Here is a 19,410-nt window from a genome sequence, read left to right as displayed (position 1 = left end):
TTAACATAATTCACATATAAATCCAATTATGTCATCCTAGCACCCTAATCAAGGCATTAAGCCTTATTAGCAAAATTAGGGCGTTACAAAACCGTATTAGCAACCATTGATCAAATATTCCATACTTTAATATATTGCTGATTATTTTATTCATTGCGAATGATCTTAGTACTCTTGTACTCATACAAGAGCATACTCTCGTACTCATACAATAGCATATTCTCATTAATGAATATAAAATTTTCTGATATTTATATTAATTATTCAAACAATAATATATATATATTAAATTATAAGACAAATATATTTTTATTAACTTTCAGTAAATAAAATGTCTTTACACATGCTTTAAAGGCAAAAACCCTAACATGGTATGTGCCACTTGCTTTATTTCAACATTTCTTATCGTGTGTGCCCAATGCATCTTCTTAAAACCTATCAAACTTGTCAAAAAAAAATGATATTAAACAACTTCAAATATTTTCAAACTTTTAGAACATGTTTATATACCTCACTGTATTCACTGTATCACTGTAAACACAAAATTACAATTTTTGAATAAGTACAACAAAGACTCAAATTTTACATTATCTCTATGTGAAATCTCGTTAAGAATATATTTGGAATCCCGTATTATATATTATTATATTAAATTATATTATATATCATATTTTTATATAATATTATATTTGATATTAATTTTTATTAATATATTTTATATTTACATATAAATACAAGTAAATACTAAATATAGTTGTATATAAAAATATGCTATACAATAACCACAGTATAATATTATGCAATATAATACAATTCAGTAGGACGCATCAAACGATTTGCAGCACGGTATGAAAATATTCTTAGCCTTATATTTAACTAATCATAATACTATTTTCAAGAAAGTAATGATATACATTTGTAAATTATACTAAGATATGTTTTCTTAAATGTTATTAGTTTTATTTGCACATCAAGTTAAATTATACTATTAAAATTAGAATAATTTGCATTCTTGAGCTTTATTTATATAAAAATATTCGGCAAGGTGCAAAAGAAAAAATATAAATTAAAAAAAAAAACTCTAAAACCCCGTAACGACGATGAAATAAACCCTAAAACCCTTTCAAAGTCGGCCCTTGCAGTTTCCCTCTTCCTGGACACTGAAGCAACCCAGCCAACCCAGTCAAAAGCTCCATTAATTCTTGATTGGGTTGATAGAAAGGAAAGAGAGCTATGGCTGCGTCCATTGCCTCACAGTTACAGGCCATCAAATCCTTCGTACAACCTGACTCCGACCCGCAGCAGAAGAGGCCTTTCACTCGTCCTTCTATTATCTTCGAACTCAAAAAAGCCGCTGACATTGATGTTGAAACCATTCTCTCTATCGCACTTCAAGGTCAGATATTACTTCTTTTTCTTGGTTTGTTTCCCGAGAAAGCCAATAGTAGAAATTGATTACTAAGCTGTTAAATGAAGGTTTATTATACAAAGAACCAAAATTTTGGTTATACATTCAAATTCGTTTACTGGGTCTCTTCTCAGTATTTGTATGCGGGCTTAACGCCAACGTTCTAATTTCTTCTGTTCTAAGCTGAAATTCTGTCTTAAGGAATTTTTTTTATTGAAAATAATGAATGCTTTGTATGGATGACTTTTCAGGTCTTGATGTTCTTATAAGCATCGATGAGCAATTCAGAAACTATAAGAATGATCTATTTAGCCATAAAAGTAGGGAACTGGATAGAGAGTTATTGGGAATAGAGGAAAATAATCGTATTAATGGAACAATTAGCTCGTACTTGCGCTTAATATCAATACATTTCCAACTTCCATCATCACTCAAGACGCTCGAGTACTTGATACGAAGATACAAGTAAGCTTCATAATATATCATTACTGGGTATCTTTCTTCTTTTTCTTCTTCTTCTTTGAATTGATTTGTTTTAATGTGGTCGTTGTTTTCATTTCAGGATTCATGTTTACAATTTTGAGGAACTGATTTTGTGTTCTTTACCATACCATGATACCCATGCCTTTGTTCGAATAGTAAAGTTGATTGATACAGGGTTAGCAGATTTTTTTTTCTTCTATGTTTTTTTGCTTTCAAATTGTGGTCTGCTATTGTAAAGAAGTCTGATTTTTTTTTTAATCACTGATATTGTAGAAATAGTAAATGGAAATTTTTGAATGATGTAAAACTCTCCGGTGCACCACCGCCTAGAAAGATTATAGTGCAGCAATGTATACGTGATAAGGGGGTTTTGGAAGCTCTATGCCATTATGTGAGTTTTTTCTCATCTATTCGATTGTTGATTCTGCATTTTGTTTTGGTGCCATTACGAGTGATTCCTTTTGCAACAGGCAACACCGTCAAAGAAGCTTCAGCCCTCGAGACCAGTGATCAGTTTTTGCACAGCTGTTGTCATTGAAGCTTTGGGTTCAGTTGCATCTCTTGACAATGATTTTGTCACCAGAATTCTCCCATTTGTTAGTTCAGGACTTCAACCTGATGCAAAAGGAGGTCCAGATCACAAGGTCAGGTTTATATACACTTGTGTGTGGGTTGTAGCTGTAGCCACACTTTTTGTTAGGATATTATTTATTCATCCACTGTTGTGTCATGTCTAATAAAAAAATATTTGTATATATTTCTTCCAATTTTGGTTTGCAAGCTTTTAAGTGACTAAGTAGAGAAACATTACATAGATATTTGGTACAATAGTCTAGAAGCATTTATGTGTTGTTACCACTAATCTGTGTCATGCTAATGCATAAGAAACTGCTGATAGACATTTATTTCTGTTCCCTTTTGTGACTAATGTTCAAGTGGATTACATATGCAAGTGTATGCATCGTGATCACCTTTTCTCTCCCCGCATATGAATCCCATGTTACTAATGTTATATAATAACTTTCCCCCATCTTTGACATGGGTTCTCTTGTTGTATTAATCCAGGGTATGTTTGGTTGGGAGTAATAGAAACATTGGAATGTGAATGAGAATAAGGATAAGAATGAAAATGGAATAAACTTTAATGAGTTAAAATTTTTATTGTGCATTGGAATGACCTTTCCTCTCATTTTTGGGAGGAGTAGCCATTCCACCCAAATGATGGAATGACATTCCAATGCTTTAGATTGTAACCGAATAAAGAAATTGAAAGAAAAGGAATTAAAATGGATTCCATACCATTCCCCCCACCAAACAGACACTAAAGTGATTACATAATAATGTGTCAATTAATAGAGTTTTTAATTGAGTTCTTTGGCAGTCACATCTTTTTTTTTTTTTGCGCATGAATTTGATTTTCTTACATGGTTTTAAACTTTGAAGTCATAACTCATGCTTGAACAATAGATTCTGTTTAAATAATCATGTTTGTTAAGTATATGATTTGTTTGTGTATAGGCTGGTGCTATGATGATCGCTGGTTTACTAGCTAGTAAAGCTGCATTGTCTCCCAAACTTGTCAAGACTTTGATTCGGTCAATTGCTGAAATTGCTCGAGATGATGCAAAAGAGTCAACTGATCTTCAGTGGCTTAGGTTATCACTTATGACTATGATCAACCTTATTCAGGTATGGTCTTATTGATTATTCCATAAGATGCACATTTGGACTGTCTCATTGTTGATAATATTTGTTGCTGTTAAGTATTTATAATTTTTAGAGATGTGTTTATCCTCTGATCTTATAAGGGATTGGAGTGTTTTGCTGTAATTGTTTTGTTTTATTCTTTGCTGTTTTCTTATCCAAGCATTAATACGAGTCTTGTTTCTGTTAAAAAAATGTAGAGATTTGTTGTTGAATCTAAACTTGATGCATCAATCAGTTAGCATAAATAAGATTTTTAATGTCATCGATATCTGTTTGTGTAAGAATTCTTCTCTTAATTATGTTTCAAGCTCATTTATGTTATAAGATGAAGGGGTGCACTAGTGTAGAAATTGTTCATGCAATTTAGTGGAGCAATCTTAGATAAAGGAAGAAGAGAAAATAATGTTGGTAGACATTTTGAATTACTGAGGAAGGATTTAGTTTAAGATAGGTTTATAACTGTATCATGGCAGAGGACTGATTAAGGGAAAATAAGAACTGTGTAATATATCTGGTTATATGTATTATATATGAGGAATGCGTGTGGAAGGTGGCATTTTTGTTGTACAGTATACTGGGTACCTTTGTCTTTGCAGTATAAGATCTTAGTCGTGATGAGGGATGGGTGTGGTATAGATGCCCAAGGATCCTTTTTATCCTGGAATCTGATTATAAATGTTACTTCATGTATTTGCTTGTGGTTTTTTTCTTGTGTATATTAATGTTTTTGTGAGTGTATAAATCTTGATCTTCTACTACTTCTGTTTACATGAAAATTTTCAGTTGCAATCTATAGATAGGGTCCCACAAAAGGCTTTGGAGATTCTGATGGAAATCCGGTAATGTTAATTGCCTAGGCATACTGGGACAGTTTCACATGATTATATATTGCATCTTTATCTGTATTTTCAAATTTCTAATTGTGTTTTGTATCATACTCTGAAGTGATTTTGCTGGGATTCTTTTGGAACTGTTTAATGAGTTCAATATCGACAAGTTTCTCTCCGTGCTTTTGGATTCTGTGGTTGACTACAGGTGAGGAAAAAAATTGCTGTTTTAGATCATTGCTCTTAATTGTATCTTCTTTTTGTGATATAAACTTACATTATTTTTGCTTGCAGTTTTTCTAATGAATCATCTCAGCACGTATTGATCTCGATCTTGGAGGTACTTCCTATAAAGGGTTTTGTTCATCATATGGTCACTAAGGTTCTATCTTACTGCTTGAGAACTTCACAAAAAGATAGCAATTCAACATCATCCGTGTCAGGTACATAAGGAGGAAGACTCCAGTTTTGAACTTGAGTCCACTTAAGCAGTTTGGATCTGGCTGGGGGATTTCTGGATTCATAACTATATATATATATATCAATTTTTTGAAATAGTCTTTACACTGTCTCTGCTTTCCTTTGCATTTTGCTTTTGCTTATTTTTGCAATAGTTTTCTTATTGCTACTACTATCTTTCCTGATAAATAGGAAGCATTGTGAAGAAAATTTTATTTGTTCTTAACAAGAATTATCCATCAGAACTACAAGGAGCGCTTCGCGAATTCCTCAAAGTATGTATTCGATCTTGTCTTTCTTTTCCCCCTCGTTTTTTTTAAAAAAAAATATATATTTATATTTTATGTCGTTTGCTTTGACAGGAAAAAAATGTTCAGTCCAAGAAAGGGGATTCAACATATGATATTTTGTGTAAGTTCTTGGATGGTAATTTGGATTTGTCACAAGCCACCCTTTCTCATTCGAAACTTTGGTTTGCACTGCATCATCCTAAGGTATCGTATTTTTTCAATAATTTCTTGTATATGATTCTGTTTCAATTGTTGCACATCTCTTGTGGGCATTCTATAATTCTCTTTCTATGGACTTGAGTTCATGTTTCAGGCTGACGTGCGGCGTGCTGTGCTATCTGGTTTAAATGCCACTAGTATCCTGACAGCGAAGGCTACTGAGCCACAGGTTGTATTTAGTGAAGTCAATTTGTTCTTCGATTGTATTTATGCCTTTTAATATTCTGTGGACTGCTTGTATTGCCGTTAGGTTTCACCCAGTCAATATTAATATAAGTAGGAGGTTAACAATTGTTTAGTGGTGCCATTATCAGTTTGGCAGCATTGTGTTTGATACTTGCAATTTCTTTCCCTCTCAATTTTTTTAAATGCTTTAAAATTGAGCTGTATTTTTCTGCACATCTTAGTTTATTAGCTTGTGGTTTAATCTTCTCGTTCTCTTCTGGAGCAGGTTTATTCATCTGTTCAAGATGCTATATTGCAACAGCTGCATGATGAGGATCTTACTGTTGTTGGGGCAGCTGTTTCTTTTGATGGAATAGCTGATATGTTAGATACAACTGAGCTTTTCAAAGTTCTGAGTAATGTGCTTAAGCGGTGCATTGGTATTGTCAATTCAAGTGAGTTTGTTACGTAATAAGTGTTTTGGCACGAAAATCATTATTCAAGATTTCCTAGTTTGGTGTGTTTTTTATGATTTCTCCTTCTGAATATTGATATAGATATCTATCGAATTGGGAATAACCTATGTCTAATTCCTCCAATTTTGCTTGAAGGTTCATCGGAGAACACCAGTCTCGCTTGTGATGTTGCTCTTTGTTGCCTGAAGAAATTAGACTTCATTTCCCATGATGATCATAAGGATCATATGAATATGCTTGCTTCCATGATCTGTCCTTTACTCTTAGTTCTTCCAAAGGTTGTCTTCTTTTTTTTTTCCCAATACTTTCTTCAGTTTACTTGTTTTTATTTTTTTCATTCTTGGACCAGTGCACTGGTCTTTGCTTTTATTTTTCTTCTTTTTAAGTTTTAAATGTATTGTTACTGAATCCAGACACAGAGGCTAAATTTGAAAGCACTGGAAACAGCCAAGAATTTGAACTGGCCACTTTTTGAGAATCTTCCTAGTGTCTCCAGTACAGAATTGGTATGTTGGAATTTGTTTAATTTATCCCGAGTAAAACTTTCCCATTTCTCTCTTGTAATTTGCTGATTTTTTTCCCTTATATATATAGATATTTAGCATTCAATTATGATTGCTTAGTGCCCAAGAGAGGTAGCTCAAATAGTCAGGCATGTGGTTTATTCCCACAAGGTCTGAGGTTTAAGTCCCTCCTAGTTACCTACATAGGAACTGCTATAGTATCCTGGTCTCCAAATTTTGTTGGGTTAGGCCGGGGGAGCCTAGTTTCTAAAAAGAAAAATTATGATTCCTAAGCATTTTTTGGTGATGATAGATATTTAACTATTTTTGTTTGTGGAATTCAAAATGCAGATGCTGCAACCAGGAAGCATATCTTCAATGAATATGGACACTGTTACTTTTTTGGCTGAAAGATTCTTAATGCACCCTGAACAGTACATTGCTTCGATTACTGAGAATTTTAAAGAGTCTACATCTTCGAAGACACTTTTCTTGTTGGTTATTATGCAGTCATTTTTAATGCAAAAAAATAGTATGGTTTTTATTCCCCTCAGCTACTGTTTTATGCTTTTCCTCACTTTATGTTGTTTGGTTTATTGTAAATGCTAGACATTCTTATATATATTTTTTTGGACTGGTTCCTGATTCTTTATCTTTCTTTTGCATATTCTTATTAACTTGATATGTATTTATATTTTTTCATTAAATGAATATGTGGTCCAACCAGCTGTCCTAAACATATTGAGCTCTTGATGAATTTTGTCGCAATAAGGATTGCAGCAGTATTTAGTTAAAATGTATGGACGTTCCGTTTGGTGTTTAAAAGATAAATTAAGTGAGATGTTGATAGAACAAATCTAGATCTAATAATTTGGCAGGAGGCACAAAAAATAAAATGAAAGGCAATGCATAGGTGAAAGAGGGCTCTTTTTTTTTCCCCCTTTTTTTTAGGGGCAGGAGAGGCTAATCTATAATTCTGATTTGCTTGTCTCTCAAGGGTAGATATCTGCATGCTGTAGAAACAGTTTCTTGTTTTTTACTCCTGTTATTTTCAGTACAAATGACTTCTTTTTAATTTTTCATGTATGCCAGAATCTGGTCAATTTGTGGCATTGTTGGAAGCCTGCTATCCAATACTAAAGACTGAATGGGAAGCATTTGAAAATTTGGGTGATGGCTCTTTAAAAGAGGTATGAAAGAACATCATTTGTTATTTATATAACATGTAGAATGTTCAGAGTTTATTTGAAGAAAACAAAACTTTAGTAAGTATTGATGAAGTATCTGTTCTCTTAACTCTCCTCTTCTTTTTATTGCAGTTCAAGATAGAGATGCTAAATTGGGATTGCAAAAAATTCTTAGATCAGCTCTTTGAATTCAAATTTAAAGCATTGAATACAAATATTATAATATGTACCTTCTGGAGGTTACTAGAGGTATTTAAATCATCGGTCCATGGAGAGGTCTTACAGGTTGGTGATTCTATTGCCCACTTCCTGGTTTCTTCGGTTTTTTTGTTTAAAAGATTTCCTTTGCAAATGCTTGTGGCTGTAATTAGTCACGTTGTCGACTTCTTAGGATAATTGGGTATGTGTTTGTGTTTCTAATTGGTTGCAGGATGATAACAAGAAGTGGTTTAGCTGGCTTGAGGACCTATTTGTGTTTTTTTCAGCCTCTCAGTTTAATCATGTTTTCAAGGAGCATCGTCTCTACCTTGTCACAAAGTTCAAGGCCTCTTCTCTCCAATTTTTGTGCAGGTTTTTCACAGAACAAGGTGCTTAGCATGATTTCTGTATCAAGTGTCATTTATACTGTCCTTCCAATGTCACTTTATTTTTATGTTTCCTTCAAAGTAAAATGCCTAGTTATTTCTGTTTAGTGATTTTACATTTGTCTTCTATGTTGATTTTATTTTATTAGACCAATCTGCATTGTATTGTGTGTTAGCTTTAAAATATGCCTTATAGATGTCTCTCTTACACTGACATAAACTTAAACCGGCCATTTTGTGTTGCAGATGTTCCTGTTGCAGCTCAAGTTGAGAGTCTCCACTGTTTCACATATCTTTGTTTTCAGTCAGAAGGAAGATTGCAGTTTTGTGGTCAACTTCTTGCTGAGTTTCCCTCAATTCTTGTTCCACTGTCTAGTTTTAACCAGGTATTGGTTTGGTCTCTCGAAACTGTTTGTCAGTACTTGCTTTGTTTTGATGTTTTGACTTGCAAGGAGTTTTTTTTAATCTTCTTTTATATGCATCCGGGCTAAGATTTATATTCATTAACTATAAATATCATATCTGTTTGTTGGCACATATTTTTAAACCTGAGGTGACAGGATGTAGTATTGGACATATGCTACAAATTTAATACACGTGTCCCCATGTGCTTTTATTTTTCTATATTATAAATTGATAGCAATGGACATACTTCTCCCTCATTTATAGAATTTTGGTTTTAACGCTTACCCATAATTTGTATTTCTATATATACTGTATTTGAGTCTTGTTTAACTCAAAAAAGATTTAGTAGATTTAAATTAGCTTACGAAAACTAAATAGGTATGATTAGCTTTAATATGCATATGTATATATATATTTGAGTATATTAAAAGACTACCATCAGGCATCTAACTCTGCTGGATTCAGTTGATACATGTAGTGGCTGGTGTAATTAGAAATTTCTTCTCCATAAAAGAACTGAACTAATTGTGGTTTTGTTTTGTGCTAACTTGGTTTCATTTTATGGAATTTCTTTCTCTTCTAGGATGTAAGAACTGCAGCTATGAATTGTGTGGAAGGGTTACGTGCATTATGGGCACTTGTTGACTGTTCCAGCAAGAAAAATGGTATAACATGGTCTCCTGTTTATCTGTTTCCTGAATTATACTTCAATATTTGCATATACTGACTCTGTTTAAATGCCAGGAAACCAAGCAATTTGGAGTCATTTTCTTGATAAACTTTTGGACTTAATAGTTCAGCAGAAAAGGCTAATTTTGTCTGACAGAAAATTCCTTCCTTCACTTATGGCATCTTTACTCAGCTCATCCTGCCATAGCTTGTTGGTACCTAGGAATATTGAGCAAAGGTATTTATCTCTTTTTATTAGGGTGGTATTCATCTGTTCTTATTATGGTATTCCTGTAGATTAGAATGATTTTTCTTTTTCATTGATGACCCATCGTGAGATTTCAAGTTATATGAACCCCCCCCACAAAAAAAAGGCTTACAGTATGAATATTTGTTTTCAAGTTATATGAACTGTCATATATTGCTTCGCCTGTTGTTGCTTTTTCTTGTTTAATTTTATAATCCATATTTTTCTTTGTACCAATCTGATGACTTCTTCCTGTAAATTATTTTGTGCTTATAAGGGTATTGAATAATAAAGGACCTATAAGTTTCTCCAGAAATTTTGTTGCCTTTTGTGCCCAGCAATAACTATCATTATGTTTCTTTCTACTCTGCAGGTTTGATCAACCCACCAGGGAAAAGATTCTTGCGTTCATTTTGGGTTCTGCTCTAAAGCTCTCTGATTATGCAAAGGTTAGCGCTCTATGATGACTGCCTTTTCATTTTATTTTTGCACATGGTTTCTAAGTTGCATATTCATTTTTGTTGCTATTATTCTTTTAATTGTTTTTGTTATTTGTCTTAGCATAATTGTTATTTTTATTACTTATTCCAATGTAGTACATATTTTGTGGAGATGTTGATGGGTTTTATGTTCTGGCAGCTTATGATTTTATCTTTGCTCAAAGGAGTAGGCAGTACTGTTGTACATGTAAAGGAACTTGAGTCATTCTTTTCTCAACTTTTGAGAAGACGCAGTCAATATCACTGTAAATTGGATACGTCCAGCCAGAAGTTGTCAGACATTGAGGTTGATATTCTATGCCTTCTACTAGAGGTAAGTTGATAGATCTCCTAAATAGTTCCTATGTGGGCAGTTTGAATCATATCACATCCTACTATTAATTAATTTGTTTTCATTTGCTTGTGCTAGAATTGTGCTATACCCTCGTCATTTGATGGCCATTTTTTTGAAGATCATTTATTCAAGGCTTTGCAAGTAAGTACTGTTGAAACTTGAAACATTTATAGGTTGTAGTTCTACATTATAGTTTCACAAGTAATGCTTTTACTGTACATCAACGCCTTTGGTGCAACAGATTTTATCAATGATTCACGCATTTTCTGGACTTTTGTTTTTTCAGTTGGATGGCATGGCTGCAGAAGACCCAGCTGTTATGCGTCCTTGTGTGACTGTCTTGCTGAATCTTAACAACCAAATCTATAGTAAATTGAAGACTGAGATGCAGGTTACCTTTGTTCACATAATATGATTGCAAATGATTTTCTTCATGGAAACAATATGAATGAGTTTTGCATGGTAACTGCATGACAGAAAGTATCTTATGCCATGTCACTAAGATAGATGTGTTATCCAAATCTAATGAATGTTCATGAAAATGATAGTCCGATAGTTTATACTAAATGTTTGGAAAGGGAAGGAGAAAACTAGCAGTTTCATTGATGCCTGAAGCTCTTTTTTATTTTTAAATTTGATTGTTCTTTTCGTTTTTTTCCTCCCTTACAGTTTTTATTTTGATGGAAGATATCAAATAAGTAAGAAGCATGCTACATTGATCCCCTAAATTCTGGAAGATGAAAATAGTGTAAATTGAGTATTCCAATTCAAAAAAGGGCCATTTTTGAAGATTAAATATGATGTTGCACAAGACTTTATTGCTATGATTCCAACCAATTCATTATACTTCTCCCAAGTTGAATTTGAATTTGTGCAGTAGTAGTAAGCAATTAATTTAGGGAAAAAAATTATTCCATTGAGAATTTGCTTTTTCTAAGTTTCGTGAGTTCTTTGAAGAGCTTTTCAGAAAAACTACATTGTGTTTGACCAAATCTCTTAGTACAGGGATATGTATGAACTGCAGTTTGTTCAGAATTAGGTCATGAACTAAGTGTTTTATTTTACTATTAATTATTACTTGTGCTCAAGTGTTTCATGCGTTTATATAGTGAAATTAAATTTTTTTGCATATAAAATGTTGGATAAATCATTCTAGCCATGTGAATGGAGTTTCTTTATTTAGGCATGTAAAATTAACTGCTGGACTACTACTTGGAGAACCATTTTTCTAGGTCATTATTTTTGCTTCATTCCTTGGGCAAAAATGGTTTTACTAATGGGTTAAAATGACTTCTAATTTTTTTGTATGCAGGAGCTTCTATTTCGTGAACTTGTGATTTTGTTTCGAAATGCTAGTGGTGAGATACGAAATGCTGCCAGAGAAGCCTTGTTGTGCTTAAGTGTATGCTCTTCTCTCTCTTATTTTTTATCAGTTTGAGTGCATGTCATGCTTATGCTAAAGTATACTTAACTTATTCCTCCTTCCCTTCCCATTTTGACATGAAGGCTAATATGGGCTTTGAATGTACAATAATTACATAAAGTAGGTCAAACAAGTATAACCAAGAGTACTAGACACCATATATACAAGTTACAACTGCAGAGACTAACCAAAACTTATAGGTATGTAATGCAATTTTAAGCAACCAATTGTCCTAACAAATCTTAACCTGACAAGTCCATCATTATATTCTGTTCGCAGGAATATACTAAATTTTGCTAACTCTGCGAATCATTTCTTAGTCGCACTTCAAGACCCACTAGATATTTAATAGTTGTCTTGAAATTTCTTCAATAACTATCTAATTTTCATAGAATGCTTCAAGGAAAGTAATATATGTAACATGCTGGACATCATAATTTCTTTAGTAAATTATTATACATAATTGTGAATTTCATATTTGTTGTCTCAGTTTAACTGAAGCATTAGAGACTGATGAAACACTTTTGATTGTATCAGATTACTTGGTCCACTGTTGTTCAGATGCTTGATCTTGTGTTTAAGAATAAAGGTCGTGTGATTAGTTCAGCCTATGGGAAGAAGAAAAGGAAATTAGTTGGGGATCAGAAGTCCACACTGCCTGATGATGAAATTTATAAAGGAGAAAATGCACTTTCTTTTCTTAGCTCCCTTCTTGACATTTTGCTACTGAAGAAAGACATAGTTAACAGGTTAGATAATGTCTATTTTTCTTATAATATTTTACTCACAGAAAACTTCTGGGCAGTCCAAGTGTTATGGGAGTTTCTATAAATGCTTTCTTATTGTAATTAACTTCAATTTGGATCATATAGAGATTTGCTCTTGGGACCTTTATTCAACCTAATCGGCAAAACTTTTCCGGATGAATGGGTTCACCATTTTTCTGTCCTTGATGAAAACGTGGTTCAACCTTTGTCTGGTGTTTATCAAACTACTGCTGCCACAGTGTGTTACATACAACAGACACTGCTAATAATCCTGGAAGATATTAGTACTTCGCTCATTACCAGTTTGGCACCAAAGGTAATTTCTCATCTTGTGGACTTTATGGTTGTAGTTCTCACCTTACTGCTCTTTCTTTTTATAGGAGGTAGGTTTGTTTAAATTTTCTACTTGTCCGTTCATTGCAGGAAAATGTAAGAAATGAGATAAACATCGAAGTTCTAGTTGAGTGTGCGCGCACTGCGAAGGATGGGGTAACTCGGAACCATGTATTTTCACTGATAACCACTGTTACAAAGATCACACCAGAGAAAATTTTAGAGCACATAGAGGACATATTTACCGTTATTGGAGAATCAGCTGTCACACAGGTTTGGTGATATATCCATTTGCTTGACTAAACTTTTATGAGTCACTGTAGCTAACAAAAATGTGATCCATCTTATTGGTTCTGTTTGTAGTGCATTATTTGGGAGTTATATAAATTAGAGTTTGTGAAACTTTGGGAATCTTAAATTTTGACCTATGGTTTGAATATTACGTCACATGAAAGAAATTTTTTTAAAATGAAAATACCCTGAACTTCTTTTCGATTCGATGTTAGTTGTATGCTTAATATTGTGATAATTATATTTTGTAGATAGACAACTATTCTCAGCATGTGTTTGAGGATCTTATATCAACAATTGTTCCATGTTGGTTGCAAAGAACAAAAAACATGGACAAACTTTTGCAGGTAATCTAGTCATTATTTGGTTTGGTTGTGAGAATACCACTTGGGAGTACTTGTAAGTCAAGTCAACCACTGAAATGATCTTTTTTTTTTCTTCTTGTTCTCTAGATTTTTATGAGTGTGTTGCCTGAAGTTGCTGAGCATAGAAGGCTGTCAATGGTAGTATATCTATTGAGGTACACTGTTTATTCATGTTCAACTGTTAGAAATGTGTGTTTTTAAATTTTAATATCATCGTTATTATTAAACTTGTAGTTGATTTGGACATACTTCTGTGCACAGGACATTGGGGGAGTCTAATAGCTTGGCTTCGTTGCTTGTCCTTCTATTCCGTTCCTTAGTTTCAAGAAATGGGTCACTTTTCTTTGATAATAAGAGTGCTGCAGATAACTCCATATCTTCCACAAAGAAAGAGTGGGAGTACGTATTTGCACTGCAAATATGTGATCAATATTCATGCGTGATTTGGCTACCCTCTCTTGTTATGCTACTCCAACAAGTAGGAACTGGTAGTCTGTGCCAGGAGCTGTTTGTGGAATTGCTGTTTGTGATCCAATTCACTCAGCACAAATTGCAAGATCCCGAGTTTGCTTTAAAGTTGGAATCAGAAAACGTTCAGGTTGGGAATTAAGAAACAAGTGTTTGTTCTGTTGATTTTCAGTGTGTGTATAAATTTTTGCTTGATAACTTTCACAGGTATTGCTTGAAGATCTCATGGAGCAGGTGGGCTTATTATCACAACTTGTTGACACAAGGAAGAAGCAAATGACTGTCCCTCCTGTTATAAGGAAAGAACTAAAGGATTGCAATCGAGCTGTCTTGAGGACTGTTACTTCACTCATGATTCCATCAGCATACTTTGAGGGCATCATTAGATTGCTTCGCCATGGAGATAAAAATGTGGGGAGAAAGGTACATATTAACTTTAATTGTTACTTGTACATATAGGAGAAGCTCAGAGGTTTGTACTACTTAGGCACAAGGAGAATGGAGTATTTGTTACTTCATTGTTGTATGCTTGTCAGGCTCCTTGCTTAAGTCATATGCCTAGTTGAAGGCCTGTTAACTTAATAAAGTTGAATTTTTTATGCAGGCTCTTGGATTTTTATGTGAAATGGTGAGGGAGAATGACACGACAAAATCACGGCATAAGGAGAGAAATTTGTATGGTCGATGGGAACATTTGGAAGAGACTGCTCTTGATTCTTTCCACAAACTGTGTCTAGAAATAGTGAAGATAGTTGATTCTGTCGATGTTTCAGATTCTCTGAAACTGGCAGCTGTTTCAGCTCTAGAAGTTCTTGCCAGCAGGTTTCCTTTTGATTATTCCATCTTTGGTGATTGTTTGCCATCTGTTACCAAAAATGTTAGTCCAGAAAACTTGGCTGTTTCTTCTGGCTGCCTACGGACAACTGGTGCTTTCGTCAATGTTCTTGGGCCAAGGGCGTTAGTTGAGCTTCCATGTATAATGGAGAATGTAATTAAGATATCTCGTGAAATCTCTTTACGTTCAGATGTAAAGGCCATAAAAAGTAATGATGACACACCAACTGCACTATCAACTTCTAAAGAGAGTATTATTTTGTCCATTCTTCTTGTTCTGGAGGCTGTTGTGGGCAAACTTGGGGCTTTTCTTAATCCGTACCTTGGAGATATCATAACAGTTATAGTGCTTAATCATGACTATGCATCAGGATCTGATCAAAAGGTCAAATTGCAGGCTGACACAGTACGGAGACTCATAACGGAAAAAATCCCTGTAAGCCCCTGTTCAACTCTTACATTTTGACTTGTACAGTTGTACTCTTTTTCTCACATTATTACTCATAGTTACTTTGACTTGTATCAATTTTTCCAGGTTCGACTTGCTTTGCCACCTTTGCTGAAAATTTATTCAAATGCTGTTTCATCTGGGGATTCAAGTTTAACCGTCTATTTTGGAATGTTGGCAAACTTGATTGGTTCAATGGATAGACCATCTATTGGTGGCTACCATGCAAAGATTTTTGACCTTTGCTTGCTTGCTCTGGATCTACGCCGTCAAAGGCCAGCTTCACTTCAGGATATTGATGTTGTAGAAAAAAGTGTTATCAATACAGTAATTTCTCTGACAATGAAACTGACAGAGACTATGTTTAAGCCCCTTTTCATAAGGAGTATTGAATGGGCAGAGTCTGATGTTGAAGATGGTGTTGTAGGGAACACTAATGTGGATAGAGCAATATCATTCTATGGTATGGTAAATAAGCTTGCTGAGAACCATAGGTGAGTCAGTTCCCTCCTTAAGCACTTTAATTTGTTAAACCATTTATTTTTCTTTACTGCAAAATGAACCTAGGGTGGTCAGTTTTTGACTTCTTGATGAGCCCCACAAAATCTAAATATCTTCTTATTGATGTCTTACAACCCTTGATTTTAAGAATGAAAAAAAAAAACTAAGCTTAATTGCAATGGATACTAAAAATATGAGTTTGAAAGTAAGTTTGTATCCGATGCATATCTCTGCCGCATACGTTCTTGTAATACTCTTTAGAAAATGTTTTTTCCACAAGCATACAAGGCTCTTGAAGGAAAACGTAGTAGTTAAATTATGGTGGTACATGATACTATTTTTTGCTTTAAGCTCAAGAATTTTCTGTTAAGATACCAACAAAATATTTATATTTTTTATTTTTCTTTTGTAAATCAATTGTGTCATTACTATTGCAGGTCTCTGTTTATTCCATACTTCAAATACTTGCTTGAGGGCTGTGTCCGTCTTCTTACAGCAGCTGGGGATGCCAAGGCTTCTGGTTTAACACGGAAGAAGAAGGCCAGAATTCTAGAAGGAAAAAATACAGAAGAAACCAGTATATCACTTGGAAACTGGCAGCTTAGAGCAATGGTTTTGTCATCATTACATAAATGTTTTCTCTATGATACTGGAAGCATGAAATTTCTTGACTCTTCAAATTTTCAGGTTAGTTAATATATATTTTTTTTGCCTATCTAGAGAGTTATACATAAATATTAATAAACATGTACCAGTCACATTTAAGTTCTACCCCTCATTTAGCAGTCAAGTTTAAACACAATCGTTGTGTTTACTTGAATGTATTATTACATATATATATTATATAGGAATGTTCATCATCTCAGTACCTCGGCAAGAAAATAGTTTATAGGAGGGAAAACAGACAGGGAGGAAAGTAAGAAAATAGTCCGTGCTTGCATTCTTTTGTTTGCTATGTATGTTGGAATAGTATTATCTACCAGGCTGAGAGTTTTTTTTTAATTACTATTATTTTAAATGCTTGTCTTTCTGTTAAAAATGGTAAATTATTACAAGAATTTTGTTTACACGTTACTTCGCTTATTGCCATTTCCTTCATGATTGAACATGGCCTTTATGGTTTGTAGGTTTGTCTAAAACGTGTTTTGCTTGCAGCTTACTATAGAAATAACTGTTTCGTTGGATGATTGAACTTTGCGTTTCTGTTTGTAGGTTCTTTTAAAGCCCATTGTTTCTCAGCTTACTATAGAACCACCAAGTTCCCTCGAAGAACATCAGAACTTGCCATCAGTGAAGGAAGTCGATGACTTGTTGGTTGTTTGCATTGGTCAAATGGCAGTGACTGCAGCAACTGACGTCTTATGGAAACCATTGAACCATGAGGTGCTTTTGGAATCTTATAAACCTGAATTTTTGATTAGTTATGCTTAGAGAGACGATGAATTCCTTATATTGCCTTATTGAGACCAATTACTAATTCTGAGCATTTTCTCACTGAATTTAATACTTTTCTTTATCAAAGTTTAAATCCTTAAATTATCAATAGTGCGTGCAGCTCACCTATTTTTGGCTCTTTCAACTATTTACTACATACGGCCTGCAGAATAGTTTCTTACACATATTTTGTATTTTTGTACACTCAATGTAGGTACTAATGCAGACTAGAAGTGACAAGGTGCGGGCTCGAATTCTGGGCCTAAGAATAGTCAAATATTTGGTTGAGCATCTGAGAGAAGAATATCTAGTTTTCCTGGCTGAAACCATCCCCTTCCTTGGGGAACTACTTGAGGATATGGAGCCCTCTGTTAAATCCCTTGCACAGGAGATTCTCAAGGAAATGGAATCCATTAGTGGTGAAAGCCTTCGACAATACCTGTGATGACACACTAACTAGGTCCTGGCTTTTTCTGACTATGTATCACCATCCATTTTTTTGCGAGCCAAAGGTATGGGACAGCCTATATGATTTTTTGGGGTTTGGCCAATGTGTGTCTTCAAGTGTAATTATAAATGCCTAAATGATTAGTCGGAGTCAGTTTCTTTTGTTGTTCGCCAACAATGATTGAAATCAATCTGGATTAGGGGGTGTGATTTCTGTTCCGAAATTCGTGGTAACTATGGACTGGCTCCGACTATTAAACCAAACATGCTGCACGTCAAATGATGGAAGACAAAGTTAGGGATATGCCTAAGTGGGCATTGTATTTATTCAGTAGGTTGAGCAATTAGTATGTCATTTGTTTTTGTTATAAATGTTGCTATAAGAATTAATAGCACAGCTTACCGGCGATTTTTTCTACAGCAGTGGTTGTGAACCAAAATTTTGATCTGATAATATAAGCAATTTAATTATTATACGGTTGTATTGATTTAGATTATTAAAAAAGACACGAGTTGGCAGGTGAAGATGATTATCTTGTGTTGTATCTTTCTTATCGTTGAGAAAATGCCAAGGAGTTTTCGAGTAGTGGAATACATTGTTTCTTTCCTGTTTCCACCTCCTACTTCCTACATTGAAAGTTTGTTTTGGGCATAAAATCTACATTTGTTAACTTAGCTAGAAGTTTAATCTTGTCATCCTACTCCAATGTCGAAATGACATGAATATTTAACAATGTGTTAATTGTGTAGAATGCCATTAGTTTTGATGAAAAGGTGTACAAATCTATTACTAGAGAAAAATGCTCAATATGATTTATTTTACACTCATTTTTGCACTTCCGTAATAATTGAATAATGTCCACATGTTTGGGAGTAAATATTTAAATGAGAGTCCAATAGAAAGTTTCCTCATCACTACTCATATACTATACTAATAAGTTACAATAATTATATTTCTCATGATATAATAGTGAACTACTTAAAATCATTTTATGTAGTTCTATATTTAGTGAACGGATAATAATTTTGGTACACTTACTATGCAATATTATAAAGTCTTTAAGTAATAAAAATTAGATTGTGTGCCCAGTTTTATAGTTTGTTATTAGTTTTTACCCATATTTCAACTTTTTTATATTTTTACCCAGTTTTTTAATCAGTTTCCCCATAATACCCTTTTATATTATAAATTGAGTACTCTCCATTTCTTTCCCACGTTTCCCTCTCACCTTCATTCTGTTTTCAAAGTTTTCGTTTACTATTCCTTTCTCTCTGCCGAGCCCCCCCGATCACCATCTTCAACATTCCTCTGTCTCCAGCGCCAAAACTCACCCCCCATCCTAACTGCAACGCCAGAGCCGATTGCTTGAACAGTCCTCTGTCTTGATTTTGTGGATCGTTTGAAGTTCTTCTCCAAGTACAGAGCCGATCTTCCTTTTTCAAGTGATTGTTGAAGCTTGCTTCTCTTGAGGTATGTAATTGAGGTTTGTTTGATTCTTTGCTCCCCATTTGTTTGATGAAAGTTTCATTGATTTTTGTATGAATAATTTATGTTCTTATATAGTGTTTTTATTGTTTGTTTTGATGAAAGTCATCATTGTCTGAGGCCGTTCCCCCTCCCCCTGTGCAATTGATT

The 19,410-nt window shown here is 34.0% G+C and overlaps 1 protein-coding gene across 1 annotated transcript; it reads left to right on the top strand.

The window, feature by feature from the left end:
* Positions 1-1,093: 1,093 nt before the first annotated feature.
* Positions 1,094-18,299, top strand: LOC133798058 (uncharacterized protein At3g06530). Its single transcript, XM_062236242.1, has 39 exons — positions 1,094-1,396; positions 1,660-1,873; positions 1,971-2,066; positions 2,165-2,282; positions 2,362-2,535; positions 3,410-3,580; positions 4,382-4,437; positions 4,544-4,633; positions 4,720-4,868; positions 5,077-5,159; positions 5,247-5,378; positions 5,488-5,562; positions 5,845-6,013; positions 6,170-6,312; positions 6,448-6,540; positions 6,889-7,069; positions 7,630-7,727; positions 7,857-8,009; positions 8,155-8,311; positions 8,555-8,694; positions 9,297-9,378; positions 9,458-9,620; positions 10,003-10,078; positions 10,269-10,442; positions 10,539-10,604; positions 10,750-10,854; positions 11,776-11,865; positions 12,424-12,635; positions 12,759-12,969; positions 13,077-13,259; positions 13,529-13,624; positions 13,730-13,797; positions 13,904-14,240; positions 14,318-14,533; positions 14,715-15,380; positions 15,480-15,886; positions 16,331-16,580; positions 17,106-17,276; positions 17,542-18,299. Exons 1-39 carry the CDS (start codon positions 1,234-1,236, stop codon positions 17,770-17,772), a joined length of 6,459 nt encoding a protein of 2,152 aa, XP_062092226.1. The 5' UTR covers positions 1,094-1,233; the 3' UTR covers positions 17,773-18,299.
* The last annotated feature ends 1,111 nt before the right edge of the window (positions 18,300-19,410 follow it).

Source organism: Humulus lupulus, chromosome 8 (assembly GCF_963169125.1).
Source record: "Humulus lupulus chromosome 8, drHumLupu1.1, whole genome shotgun sequence".
Lineage (NCBI taxonomy): Eukaryota > Viridiplantae > Streptophyta > Magnoliopsida > Rosales > Cannabaceae > Humulus > Humulus lupulus.
The sequence above is the reverse complement of the archived record's forward strand: the minus strand, read 5'-3'. Positions and strand labels throughout refer to the sequence as shown.

Excerpts from the sequence above, each read along its gene's own strand:
- LOC133798058 (XM_062236242.1), top strand. The coding sequence starts at position 1,234 with ATGGCTGCGTCCATTGCCTCACAGTTACAGGCCATCAAATCCTTCGTA. Across the intron at positions 7,070-7,629 it reads ATTTTTAATGCAAAAAAATA|AATCTGGTCAATTTGTGGCA; the intron begins GTATGGTTTTTA and ends CATGTATGCCAG. Across the intron at positions 10,079-10,268 it reads AGCTCTCTGATTATGCAAAG|CTTATGATTTTATCTTTGCT; the intron begins GTTAGCGCTCTA and ends ATGTTCTGGCAG.